General features: G+C 53.4%; 1 protein-coding gene across 1 annotated transcript; it reads right to left on the bottom strand.

Moving 5' to 3' along the window:
• Positions 1-665: 665 nt before the first annotated feature.
• On the bottom strand, positions 666-8851 carry CCDC17 (coiled-coil domain containing 17). The gene is made up of 15 exons (XM_043963454.1): positions 8829-8851; positions 8380-8594; positions 8091-8189; positions 7772-7819; positions 7323-7419; positions 6890-7037; positions 6686-6790; positions 6304-6416; positions 5774-5902; positions 2503-2648; positions 2006-2085; positions 1712-1918; positions 1271-1481; positions 1070-1180; positions 666-857 (listed from the first exon to the last, which is right to left on the bottom strand). Exons 2-15 carry the CDS (start codon positions 8581-8583, stop codon positions 735-737), a joined length of 1821 nt encoding a protein of 606 aa, XP_043819389.1. The 5' UTR covers positions 8584-8594; positions 8829-8851; the 3' UTR covers positions 666-734.
• Positions 8852-12644: the final 3793 nt, after the last annotated feature.

The following is a 12644-nucleotide window of genomic DNA, read 5'->3' as shown; positions in this document are numbered from 1 at the left end:
AGGCTCCTTGTATGACCACTAACTGGTAGGATCCTGCTATAAGGGAGCCAGGAGAAATTTGAGGGTCATGAAAAGTCGATGTAGTCACTCCTCCTGGTCAGTTCTGGACTTGCCCATTTGCAGTGTCTGGCTCCTGTTCTCCCCACCCCGCCTCCCACGTGCTGATCTGACACCCATAGCAGGTGGTCCTCAGCATTCCTCTTCATTGGGGATAGGTTTGAACCTGCCCTAGGCAGGGCTCTTTCCCCACCCAAACAATCTGGCCGCCCACACATGTGCCTGTGCACGCACGCACACATACACACTTCACACTTAGATATTCACATGCTCACACACAGACATACACACTTGCACATGCACATACATGCATCCAGAATTTGTGGGGGCAGCTAGGTGGTGCAGTGGATAAAGCACTGGCCCTGGATTCAGGAGGACCTGAGTTCAAAATCAGCCTCAGACACTTGACACTCACTAGCTGTGTGACCCTGGGCAAGTCACTTAACCCTCATTGCTCTGCAAAAAACCAAAACAAAACAATACATTTGTACATGCACACACACACACACACACCAATGCAAAGGACCCTTCCTGGGAGCTGGGTGTCTCTCTGGGGTCCTCAGGGAACCCCAGAATCACTGATTATCAGCTGGAAGGGCCCTGGGGGGATGAGGCCCCCTGCTCATTTTAAAGATGAGGAACCAGGCCTGGAGAGGAGTTGAGGGGTCCTGTGCAAGCTACTCTGGAGCAGGCGGAGGGTCATGGAAGCCATCAGATAGGGAGAGGGAGGGCAGCAGGCTGGGGGGCCCCAGGAAGTGAGAGTACAGGTTGCTGTCTTCCAGAGAGGCTGAGTTGGATACCTGTGGGAGAGCAGACAGGGTCAGGGTCTAGGCCTTGAAACACTGGCCGCCTGGCCCAGCCTGGCTCATGGGGAAACCACTCTTGACCCCTGCTGGTCAGCCAGCCCAGTCCATGGCAACCCCAATTCCGGGCCCCCAGTCAGCCAGGGACCTGGTCCCCAAAGCCCTTGCCCCAGGCAGGCCCGAGTCTAGTCCCCAGGGTTCTGGCTCACCGCAGGCAGATAGCTGTATTTCTGGCCTTGCACTGGGTCTATCCTGGCCAGCACCTGGATCTCAGCATCTCTTGCATTTGCGATTCTCAGGTACAACTCAATCTGACCAGCCTGGGAGCCGGGGAAGAGGGAGCTGCTGAACTGGGAGACTTGGGGCCCAGGTACCTCCTCCCCCATCCCCCATCAGGGGCCTCAACAGACCTGAGGGATGGCATTGAGCTGCCTGGAACTAAGGCCTGGTACCCGGGGCAGGGCTCTCAGAGGCAGCCTCCAGCGTCCACTCAGCACTCGCTGCTCCATGTCAAAGAGCTGCACGCTGGTCCAAGCCTGCGGTCTGGGCTCCTGGCCACCATCCCAAAGGCCCCAGGCCTGAAGCTCTGTGATCAAGGTCACAGCCAGGGAGGGAGGCAACCTATGGGGGGGGGGGGACAACCAGGGGTTGGAGAAGGAAGGACTTGTCATGGTCAGTGCCAAGGATAGATGGTGATAGAATGGGGCATGAAACTTCAGGACACTAACTAGAGTGCTCTAGAACACTGAACATTAAGGTTGGTGGGGCCTTGAGATTTCAGAGGAGGACACCGAGGGCCAGAGTGGGGCAGTTGCCCAAGGTCACCCAGGGTGAGAGGGGCTGTCTCTGACCTGGGCACAGGCTGCCTGGCTGCCAGAATGGCACAGTTGCCCAGGGGAGCCCCTGGGGTGGGGGGCAGTGGTAGACAGGGGCTGGGGGGCAGGGCAGTGCTGGGCCCCGTCTCTTGCCCGCCCCGGGCCAGCCCCGTCACCAGCTGCACCTGTGACCACCCGGGCTCCAGTCCCAGCAGGAAGTCATAGAAGATGGCAAATCCGGCCCTGGGCAGGAGGAGGACAAAGGAGGATGTCAGTAGTGGCCCCTCCTCCTGCCAGGCCCCCTCCCCTCCTGCCAGGTCAGAGCCTCACCCTGGGTCATAAGGAGCTGGGCCCAGCACATCGGGCGGTGGCAAGAGGTGGCGGCTCTGGGCTGGGGCTTCTATGGTCTCCTGCAGCAAACAGACAAGGACACCCTGTCCGGGTCTCCAGGAACCCTCTGGGTTGTCCCCCAGCTGCTCCGCAGTGGGGAGGAGACAGAGCATCTGGGAGGGGTCCCCCTCAGGCCAGCTTGCCCCAAATCCACATTTTAAAGTTGGGGAAATTGAGGCCAAAGTGGGTTAAGAATTAAGGAGCGGGGGGCAGCTAGGTGGCACAGTGGATAAAGCACCGGCCCTGGATTCAGGAGGACCTGAGTTCAAATCCGGCTTCAGATACTTGACACTTACTAGCTGTGTGACTCTGGGCAAGCCACTTAACCCCCATTGGCCCGCAAAAAAAAAAAAAAAAAAAAGAATTAAGGAGCAGAGCTCCTACCTCCCAACCCAGATACTCTGGGATGCTCATCCCTCCCACCATACAGTGCTCACCATCATGCCTAAGAAAGGGGTGTCCCTGGAGGGTCCTGGGGGAGGAGGTGGCAATGGAGGAGCCACGGGGGGTGGCAGGCGGGCAGAGCCCCCTCTTCCTCTCCGGAGCAGGCCAATCCCCTCCTTGGCATGGGGCTCCCACAGGCCTGAGAGCAGAAATGGGAGTCTCAAGGCCAAGGCCAAGGCCAAGGCCCTGAATCAGCTCCCAGCATCCTCTGCTGGAGCCCAGGAGTGGAAGCCCACACAAAGGGCCTCACAAGGCAGAAGCAGGTGCAGAGATGGGGAGCCAGAGAGCTCTCTGCTGTCACACCTGCCTGGCCAAGGGGACCCAGAGAGAGCGAGGACTGGGCTGGGGCAATGCCAGGTAGAGGTTATGGAGGGAAGCAGCCCCCCATCCACTCCCCCTCCCCAACCCCCCGCAGGGCCTGACAACATGTAATTAACTCTCATGCTAAGTCTCTTGGATTTGCTCAGTATCATCTCCCCAGGGAGAATATATCATCTCTGGGGGAGCAGGGACCAGCTCACTCTTTTTCTTCCTACTCCTAATACCTGGCACATGATAGGCACTTTATTAATGCAGACAGCAGAAAATCAGAGATTTAGAAAAGAAAGGGGTGGGGGTCACCTAGTCCAAGTCCATTTTTTTTTTTTTTTTTAGTGAGGCAATGGGGGTTAAGTGACTTGCCCAGGGTCACACAGCCAGTAAGTGTCAAGTGTCTGAGGCCGGATTTGAACTCAGGTACTCCTGAATCCAGGGCCGGTGCTTTACCACTGTGCCATCTAGCTGCCCCCAGTCCAACTCCATTTTACAGATGACAATGAAGGGTCTGAGGCAAGATTCAAGCCCAGGTCTTGTATTTTTTCACCCAAGTCTGATTGGGCCCCTCTCCCCACCTCCAGGGATGGGGCTGGTGATTAGATGGAGAGGAAGAAGAGGAGAGGAAAAGAAGAGGAGCAGAAGAAAGAGGAGGATGAAGAAGAGGAAAAGAGGAAGAGAAAGAGAAGAGAAGGAAGAGTCCCAGGCCTGGGCCTTGTCATCTGAGGGCCCTGGGCTACCAGAACAGACTCCACTCACACAGGGAGTCTCCAGCTGCCCAGTGTGGGGATGGTTCCAGGCAAGCCTAGCTGGGTGCCCATCATCTCAGGCCCTGCTTCTCCCCAGAACATGGGCCATCACTGCCACCCTCATTTCTGTTCCCCTGCTATTCATCCCTCCTCCTGCCCCAGGAATTCCAGGCCACCAGGTCCCCTTCTTGTGTCTCCAGACCCTGGGGGAGGCTCTCCTCCTCCCCCTCCAGGAATCCAGACATAGATCTCTGGTCTTGGAGGACATCTAGTCCAAACCCCCCTCCCCCCATTGCACGGACGAGGAAACTGAGGCCCAGAGATGTCTTCCCTGATCCCCACCCTCCAGCTAACCACAATGGGTCCTTCCCCGATGTTCCTGGGCCCTGGCTGGGCTCTCCTTGCTTAGAATCATCCTCAGCCTGGAAGAGGCTCTATTTCTGCTCCTCACCCAGAAGTCTGTCAGCCTTCAAGAGCCTGGCCCTTCCATCCTCTGGGAGGACGAGGAGACTTGACAGGGTCATGTGGGGAGCAAACGGCAGAGACAGAATCTGAACCCAGGAATTGCTCCTGCTCTTCTAGGTCTCTCTCAGAAGTCCTGGGCAGCCTTAGCCTCAGGGAACTTGAGGTCTGCTTGGGGAGACCACATTCTTGTTGGGTAGGTCGGCAGAGCCACCGAGAGCTGAAGGGGGGCTCCTTGGCTCAGAGCTCCCTGGGCTACATGGGACTTGGCTGGACCCTGCCACCCTGGAGGGGGAATGTACTCCTGACTCCAGGCTCTGACTTGGGGGGGGGGCTTCCTAAGGAGGGGACCAAGCCCAGGGAGACTATGGGGAAGTGGGTGGGAGAGGAACACTCAAAGAAAGGAGACCTAGGGGCCCAGGGAGGGCAAATACATCAACATTTATCTTGCTTCTGACACTGGCAAGCTGGGTGATCCTGGGCAAACCCCTGGACCATTCTGAGGCTCAATGTCATCCTCTAAAATGGGGGTATAAATGCTGGAGCAAATGGTAGGGATGGGGACTGAACCTGTGACTTCATCAATATAAAGGAACTCCCAGGAGAGGAAACTCCCCCTATCAATGCAAGTCCACCACTTCCCTGCAACTTTGAGCATTAGAGTTGTTTAGAGCAGAAAGAAAGGAAGAGGGGCGGCTAGGTGGCGCAGTGGATAAAGCACCGGCCCTGGATTCAGGAGTACCTGAGTTCAAATCCGGCCTCAGACACTTGACACTAGCTGTGTGACCCTGGGCAAGTCACTTAACCCCCATTGCTCCGCAAAAACCCCCCCAAAAAACAAAAAAAAAAAACAAAAGAAAGGAAGAGGAGAAAGGAAGGGAGGGAGGGAGGAAACAAATATTTATTAAGTACCTGTTATGTGCCCAGCATTGGGCCACATGTCTTTGCCTTTATAAATATCTCATCTGATCCTCATAACAACCCTGGACAGTATTATTATTATCACCATTTTACAGTTGAAGAAACTGAGGCAGACAGAGGTTAAGGGTCACACAACTAGCACCTGAGGCTGGATTTGAACTCAGGTCTTCCTGACTCCAGGCCCATGGACCTGTATACACTGTGCCAACCAGCTGAAGAGACTTGCCTCAAATAGGAGGCATCGAAAGCAGAATTTGAACCCAGGTTCCCCTTCCTGACTCTGCTGCTTCACTAACAGTCAGGCTTAGTGCATAGAGCTCTGGACCTGGATTCAGGCAGACCTGGGCCCAAATCCCAGTTGTTAAATTAAGCATTTATAAGCACCTGCTATGTTCGTGGCACTATGCTTACAAAGAAAGGCACAGGAATGGTCTCTGGCCTCTGGGAGCTCACAGTCTAATGGGAAGACATGGAAGTCACTGGGTGTTTACAGCATGGCTACAGTGTAACTGGGAGTGAAAGGGTAGTCAGGGCCAGAAAGGGAGGCCAGTGAGGGTATCAGGAGGAGCCACTGGGCAAGTCTCAGTCTTAGTTTGCTTGTCAGGGCACAACACTTAATTGCAGGCCATCTCCAGTGACAGGGAGCTCACTCCCCATTAGGGTTGGAAGGGACTACAAGGCCTTCCGTCCCCTTCCTGCTCTGGCTGGCTCAACTCAGATGTCCTAGAGTCCCTTGGGAGGGATACTTGACCAGTGGGGAGCAAACAACCCAGGGGCCTTGGGGGTCTTGTACTAAGAGGGTGGATGCTGGAAGACTCACCCTGCCGGGCTCTCCGGGGTCCTCTCTGCATCTGCAGGGCCAGGATCTCAGCCTCCAAGTGCCCATTGATAGCTTCTAGGGCCTGCGACCGTGTGTCTGGTTTCCGGGGGCCAACACTTGCCTTCCCTTCTGTGGACCAATGAACTCTGACTCTCTCTGGCTTCCCCAAACCTGTTTCACTGGGGACAAGTGTTTGTAGGCCTCCCTGCCTGCTTGGGCTAGAGCTCTGAGTGTGCACCTCCCCAGCTCAAGAGTCTTCCATGACTGCCTATGACCCGTAGGATGAAAGACACAGAATCCCCACATCTTAGAGAGATTCTGACAAATGGTCATTCAGTCCCCCAGCCCTTGTCTGAAGGTCCATGGTGAGGGGAACCTCACTATGTTCCAAGGCAGCTCTCTCTACTTTGTCATGACCAGCCTTGTCCCTCCCCTCTCATTCACTAGGATACTCCTGAGATACCCTTCCTGGGTCCCCTTGGGGCTGGGCTCACAGGGCAGCTCAGGGCAGGGTCCTTGGGCTCACTCACGCTTCTTCTGAGTCCCCCCTTCCAACAGTGCAGCCTCCAGATAGAGCTCCCATATCTTGGCCAGGACTCCGGGGTCCTTGCCCCCAGACTGGAGGTAGGACATTTGTAGGGCCCTAGGACAGGAGGAGGAGGAGGAGGAAGGAGGCTGTTGAAGGCCTCTCAGTCCTTCCCATTTCTATCTGGATAATCTAGGGCCAGTCCAGTCTCCTCCCTGGGCCTCAGTTCTCTCATCTGTCATGGGGGGCATATTGGATGAGTTATCCCTTCTTTTGTGATTCTCAGCCCCTTCCCTTCTCTGGATTTTGTTCTCCTTAGCTCTAGGACCCCGTGACGTAAGCAGCAAGCCAGGCTTCCTCTCTCCCCCCACCCCCCATGACCTCACCGAATCTCAGAAGTCAGGACCCCTTGACTGGCTGGGAGGGCTAAGAGGCTGAGGCTGGACCCTTCCTCCTCCTCCTTCACTGCTGCTGGGAGATCTGGCTGAGTCCTGGGAAGGAAGGGCAGGGGGATGGCTCATAGGGGGTCGGCCAGGCCCTAACCCTCTCTGCCACCCCGGCTTGCCTGCGGCTTTGGGCAGGGGGCTCACCGTGCCTGCAGTTTCTCTACACGCTCCCCAAGAGTGTCCAGAGCCAGCTGAGTCCTTTTCTCTTGGGCTTGGATCACCAGCATCACCTGCCCCAGGATACTGGTGCCAGCGTCACCCCCAGCCAGACCCCCGAGCTGCTGCCTGATCTCTGCCCGGGGTGGGGGTGGGGAGGAGGAAACACAGAGAAAACATGGCAGGCAGCCAGCCCTCCTAGCTCCAGCCCAGGCCCAGACCTTCCCAGGAAGTAATGGCAGGGGGCTTGGCTTCTCCCCACTGCCCAGAGGACATGGAAGCACTAGCCAGGGGTGCATCAGGCCTGGAGTCCATCTCCCCTCTGCCCCAGCTCTGACCTCCAGGGAATCTTGGGGGGGGGGTCGGTCCCCGGGGGACTTTGTCCTCCTCCATCCCCTCCATGCCCCAGTCCTAACCATACCCTCCCGGTGCTTCTCCAGCCTCTGAGTCCGGGCTCCAATCTCTGCCAGACGCCGTGCATGAGTTTCTTCTAGGTGTGCACGGGACCCTGCAGTGCCCTGAAGAGGGGAGAACTGATCCCAGGGCAGGGCAGCCCCCGCTCCCCTGCCTGGGGAATCCCAGCATTCCTGCTGCCTTGGGCCATACTTCTCTGGACACCCCGGGGTATCATTTCCCAGTAGGGCATCTTCCCCCCTGCCCATGCCTGAAGGCTACACCCACAGACAGCCAGGCCTAGCCCTGGAGTCAGACAAATTCGGTTCCATTAGTGCCTGATGATAGTCATGTGACCTTGAGTATGCCCTTTGCCTCCCTGGCCTCAGTTTCCCTATCTTTAAAACAAGGGGGTTGGACTACATGGTCTCAGAGACCTTCCTGCTCCAGAGCTAGGACTGATTCCCTGAGCCTCACCTTCTGGAGAGAAGCCATCTCTTGTAGGGACATTCGAAGCCTTTGAACCTGGGGGAGGGGGGCAAGGGGAGCCTATTGGCTCTGTCATGGGGTTGGGGCTGATAAAGGGTTTCTCCCCAGCCCAGAAGCTCCCAAGAGCAGAAGGTCTCTAGGGGTTGTGGAGGACAGAGAGAGACAGAGCTGAGAAGAAGCACGCGAGACAGGAAGGGACAGAGGCTGAGGGAGAGGGACTGACTGATGGAGGTAAAGGCCCCCTTGGGAGGCCTCCTGGGGTCTGGGGTTGGGGGAACCCTGCCCCTTCGCCCCCGCCCCCACCCACCTCCTCTGTCAGCCTCTTCAGACTGGCTCCACTGGCTTCCCCCTGGCCTGGGGTTTTTCTGGGGGTCTCCAGCTGATCCTCAGGGTGGTGTGACTGGCCCTTAGGACAAGATCCAGGCTGAGGGGCCACGAGGCCCTGTTTGGACATGGGGACTCCTGGATCCCATCCCTGGGGGAGTCAGAGGTTCTGGGAAGGCGGGTGGAGCTGGATACCCCTGCCCATATTTCTAAGCCAAGCAGGGACTATGGGGATGGGAGGGTCCAAGGGGGCTGGCTGGGCTGCCACTCACTTCTCTGCCAAGTGGGAGGGAGGCTGAGGGCCCGGCTGGGCTCTTCCTTCGGCCCCTGGGCCCTCCTGGAGTAAGGGGGCCAATGCAGAAGCGATAGGCGTGACTCTCCCGAAGAGTCCTTGAAGGGAAAACCATGTCGCAGGCTGAGCAAGGAAAGGATGCTGAGGCCCCCCGCTGCTCCGGCTTCTCTGGGTCTGATGCCATCTGTATGCCAGCTGCTCAGACACAGAGACAAGGAGAGACACTCAGAGAGGCCCAGAGAGAGACAGAGACAAGGAGAGACACACAGAGAGACAAGGAGAGACACTCAGTGAGGCCCAGAGAGAAACAAGGAGAGACACACAGAGAGACAAGGAGAGATACTCAGAGAGGCCCAGAGAGAGACAAGGAGTGACACTCAGAGAGGCAGGGGGATAGAGACAGAGAGACAGCAGCCAGGATTCACAGACCCACAGAACCTGATCACTGGTGGGCTCAGACACGAAGAAGGAATAGCCAGACAGAAGGGAGAAAGCAGAGGCAAAGACAAAGAAGCAAACCCAAACGGGGTGGGGGACTTGCGGAAGCCAAAGTGTGTTGGAAGGGGCCAGGCCTGAGGTGGCCACCCCTGGGTGGAGTCTGGTTACTAGGCTAAGTCCAGGGGCTGGTGCCTGGGCCAGGCTGGGTCTCCAAGGTCTCCTGTTTGTGTTTGGGGCCAGGACTCTGGTGCCCAGCAACAAAGGCACACATTTCACTGGAGGGCGCTGGGGCTGGGCCCAAACGTCCCTGGGCTTTCTTTTGGCTGCCATCTTGTTGGAGAGGACCTTCTCCAGAACTGCTCTCTCCTCTGCTCCCCCTCAGGGAGTCCCACAGCTTCTGTCCTCTCAGTTCTGGGCTGGTTCCAACCCTGAGCTCTAGACTTGCTTGTCTTTGAAGTCACCATCATCTCTAATAAGCTTGGCCTCTATCTGACGGTGTGCCTCCCAGCCTGCACTGCTTGACTCCTGCCTGGTCCCCAGCCTCCTCATTCAGAGAATAGTGTCCTCACACATGGTAACTCCCCACACATTCCAGGAATTGGAATCCCTGTAGGTAAAGTCCCAACCCCATCTACTATCCCATACCACTTGATTCCTTGTTCCCACCCCTCTAACCCCTCCCACCCCAAAGCCCCAGCCAAATGCTCCTCACTCCTATTGTGCCCCCTGGAAGGCTTGTTTCATAGGCAAGAGACTTGCCTTTATATCTTTTTCTTTTCTTTTCTTTTCTTTTTTTTGTGAGGCAATTGGGGTTAAGTGACTTGCCCAGGGTCACACAGCTGGTAAGTGTTAAGTGTCTAAGACCGGATTTGAACTCAGGTCCTCCTGAATCCAGGGCCGGTGCTCTATCCACTGCGCCACCTAGCTGCCCCGGTTGCCTTTATATATGAAATCTTCTCCCACTCCTTTTAGCCAACCTTGAGACCCCGCTCCTTCCTGATGATTTGTCCTTTTCAGAGTTGGCTGCATTTTGACTCATTTCCCTTGGTTCACTGCTTGGGCAAGAGGTGGAGGGGGGAGGGGGAGTCAGAATACTACTGTTTTTTTTTTGGTGGGGCAATGAGGGTTAAGTGACTTGCCCAGGGTCACATAGCTAGTAAGTGTCAAGTGTCTGAAGCTGGATTTGAACTCAGGTCCTCCTGAATCCAGAGCCGGTGCTTTATTCACTGCTCCACCTAGCTATCCCCTGGATCTATTCTTTACCAAGGAAAACCCTGCACAAGAAAATTCATTACATACAATCTCCTTCAACAGATGGCCCCCTCTGTCATCCCTTACTCACAGACAAGTCAAATTAAGAAGCCTTTGTTAAACACCTACTGTGTGCTAGGCACCGTGCTATCTGCTGAGGGGGATACAAAAAAACCCCAAAAGACATTTTTGCTTTCAAGGAGCTCACAGTCTATTAGGGGAGACAACAGGTAAACAACTACAGTAATTTCTGCCATAAGATGACATATTATCCCTGAACTACACAGGATCTTGCAGGTAAAATCACAGAACTTGTGGGGAAAATGGGTTAAGGGGCACAAAACACAGAAACTTCCTCAGTGATGTATAAATAAAAAGAGAACCTTATAAAAATGGTAACAATTTTATACATATTAAGTAGTTAAGAAATACATAAACACTGCATTAAACAATGGTTGTGTCTGAGGCCTCAGGCCCCTTGGCCTGTAGCCCGAGATAGCAAAACTGAGTCACCCAGGATGAGAGGGTGTCCTTTGTGGGTTGAAGCTGGGGCCAGGAGCATTGTACATAGTAGGAGGCTATGGTTGGACCAGCTCTGCTCAGTGCATGGTTCCTACTGCACCAGAAAGATAGGCACTTTGCCCTAAAAAAAATACCTTGTTTGCTTGGAAAGTTGGTGTTGGAAGGTGCAAAGCTTGCAAATTATTGCGAAGTTATGCCATTTTCTGTGTTCTCTGTTTCTTGAAAATGAAATTGTGCATAAATAACACAAAATTTGCATTATGGTCATATTGTTCCTAATATATGAATTTTGTTGGAACAAATTCACATTTTCAAAAAAAGCCCTATATGGGGGGCGGCTAGGTGGCGCAGTGGATAAAGCACCGGCCCTGGATTCGAGAGTACCTGAGTTCAAATCGGGCCTCAGACACTTGACACTTACTAGCTGTGTGACCCTGGGCAAGTCACTTAACCCCCATTGCCCCGCAAAAAAAAAAAAAAAAAAGCCCTATAGCAGAAGCATGTACAAACATATCTATACAGGATAAATAGTATGTATGCTATATGTGTCACTATTATATGGTACCTGTTATATATTATAGAGGATAATTGCAGATGAGGGAAGGCACTAGCATTAAGGGGAATTGGAAAAGGCTTCTTGTAGATGGTGAGATTTTAGCTGAGACTTGAAAGCCAGGGAAACTGGGAGGCAGTGACAAGGAGGGAGAGCGTTTCAGGTTTGGGAGCTGGCCAAGCTGGAAGACAGAGGGCCTGTGTACAGAACACCAGGGAGGCCAGTGTCATTGGGCTACCACAGTATGAGGGTGTGGGGTGTGATAACACTGGAAAGGTAAGAAGTCATTCTTTTCCTGCTGCTCTCATTTGTTCACCAAGTGAATTGCTACGTCCAGGTCACATGTCCATTTGGTGTCTCATGTACAGTGTTCTAAAACGAATTTCTGCCAGACTTCCAGCCAGTTTTCCAGGCAGTTTTTGTTAAGTAGCTGAATTCTCCCCCCCCCCCCCCCCCCCCCCCCGCCTTTCATGACTAGAATCTTTGGGTTTATCAAACACTATACCATTTTGTTTGGGGGGAGGGGCTCCTATATCTTCTTTTTTTTTTTTTTTGGTGAGGCAATTGGGGTTAAGTGACTTGCCCAGGGTCACACAGCTAGTAAGTGTTAAATGTCTGAGGCCGGATTTGAACTCAGGTCCTCCTGAATCCAGGGCCGGTGCTCTATCCACTGCGCCACCTAGCTGCCCCTCCTATATCTTCTGTAGCTAATGTTTTCTTTTAAACTACTATCAAAAATTAAAAAAAAAAATTCCTGCTTTGTAGTTCAGTTTGGGACCTTCTACTGACAGACCTTTCTCCCTTTTAAAATAATTTTCCCTGAGACCTTTCCCGCCAGATGAATTTTACTACCTTTTCTAGCTATACAAAAACATTCCTCTGGTAGTTTGGTACAGCACTTGGGGAAGTAAATTAATTTAGGTAGCATAGCCATTTTTATCATACTGGCTACCTATGAGCACTTAACATTTCTCCATTTAGGTACATCATTATCTGTGCAAAGCATATTCTATAGTTGGATTCATATGCTTTCTGGGTGCATATTGGTAGAAACACTCCAAAATATTTATTTTATATCATGCAGTTTTGCTGAACTTACAGTTTCAATTAAGTTTTTGGTTGACTCTTTAGAGTTTTCTAAGTAAGTATATCATATGCAAAAAAGTGGTAATTTTGTTTCCTCTTTGTCTAAGCTTATTCCCTCAATTTCTTTTTTTTGTTGTTTTTTGTTTTTTCCTTTGGTGAAGCAATTGGGGTTAAGTGACTTGCCCAGGGTCACACAGTTAGTAAGTGTTAGGTGTCTGAGGCTGGATTTGAACTCAGGTCTTCCTGAATCTAGGGCCGGTGCTCTATCCACTGCACCACCTATCTGTCCCTCAATTTCTTTTTTGACTAATTTATAGAGCTGGTATTTCAAGCACTATGTTAAACAGTTGTGATACTGGGCATCCCTGTTTTATCCTTGATTTTATTGGAAAAAG

Source organism: Dromiciops gliroides, chromosome 4 (assembly GCF_019393635.1).
Source record: "Dromiciops gliroides isolate mDroGli1 chromosome 4, mDroGli1.pri, whole genome shotgun sequence".
In the NCBI taxonomy this organism is placed as follows: domain Eukaryota; kingdom Metazoa; phylum Chordata; class Mammalia; order Microbiotheria; family Microbiotheriidae; genus Dromiciops; species Dromiciops gliroides.
Note: the sequence above shows the minus strand (reverse complement) of the source record. Positions and strands in the feature narration are given on the sequence as shown.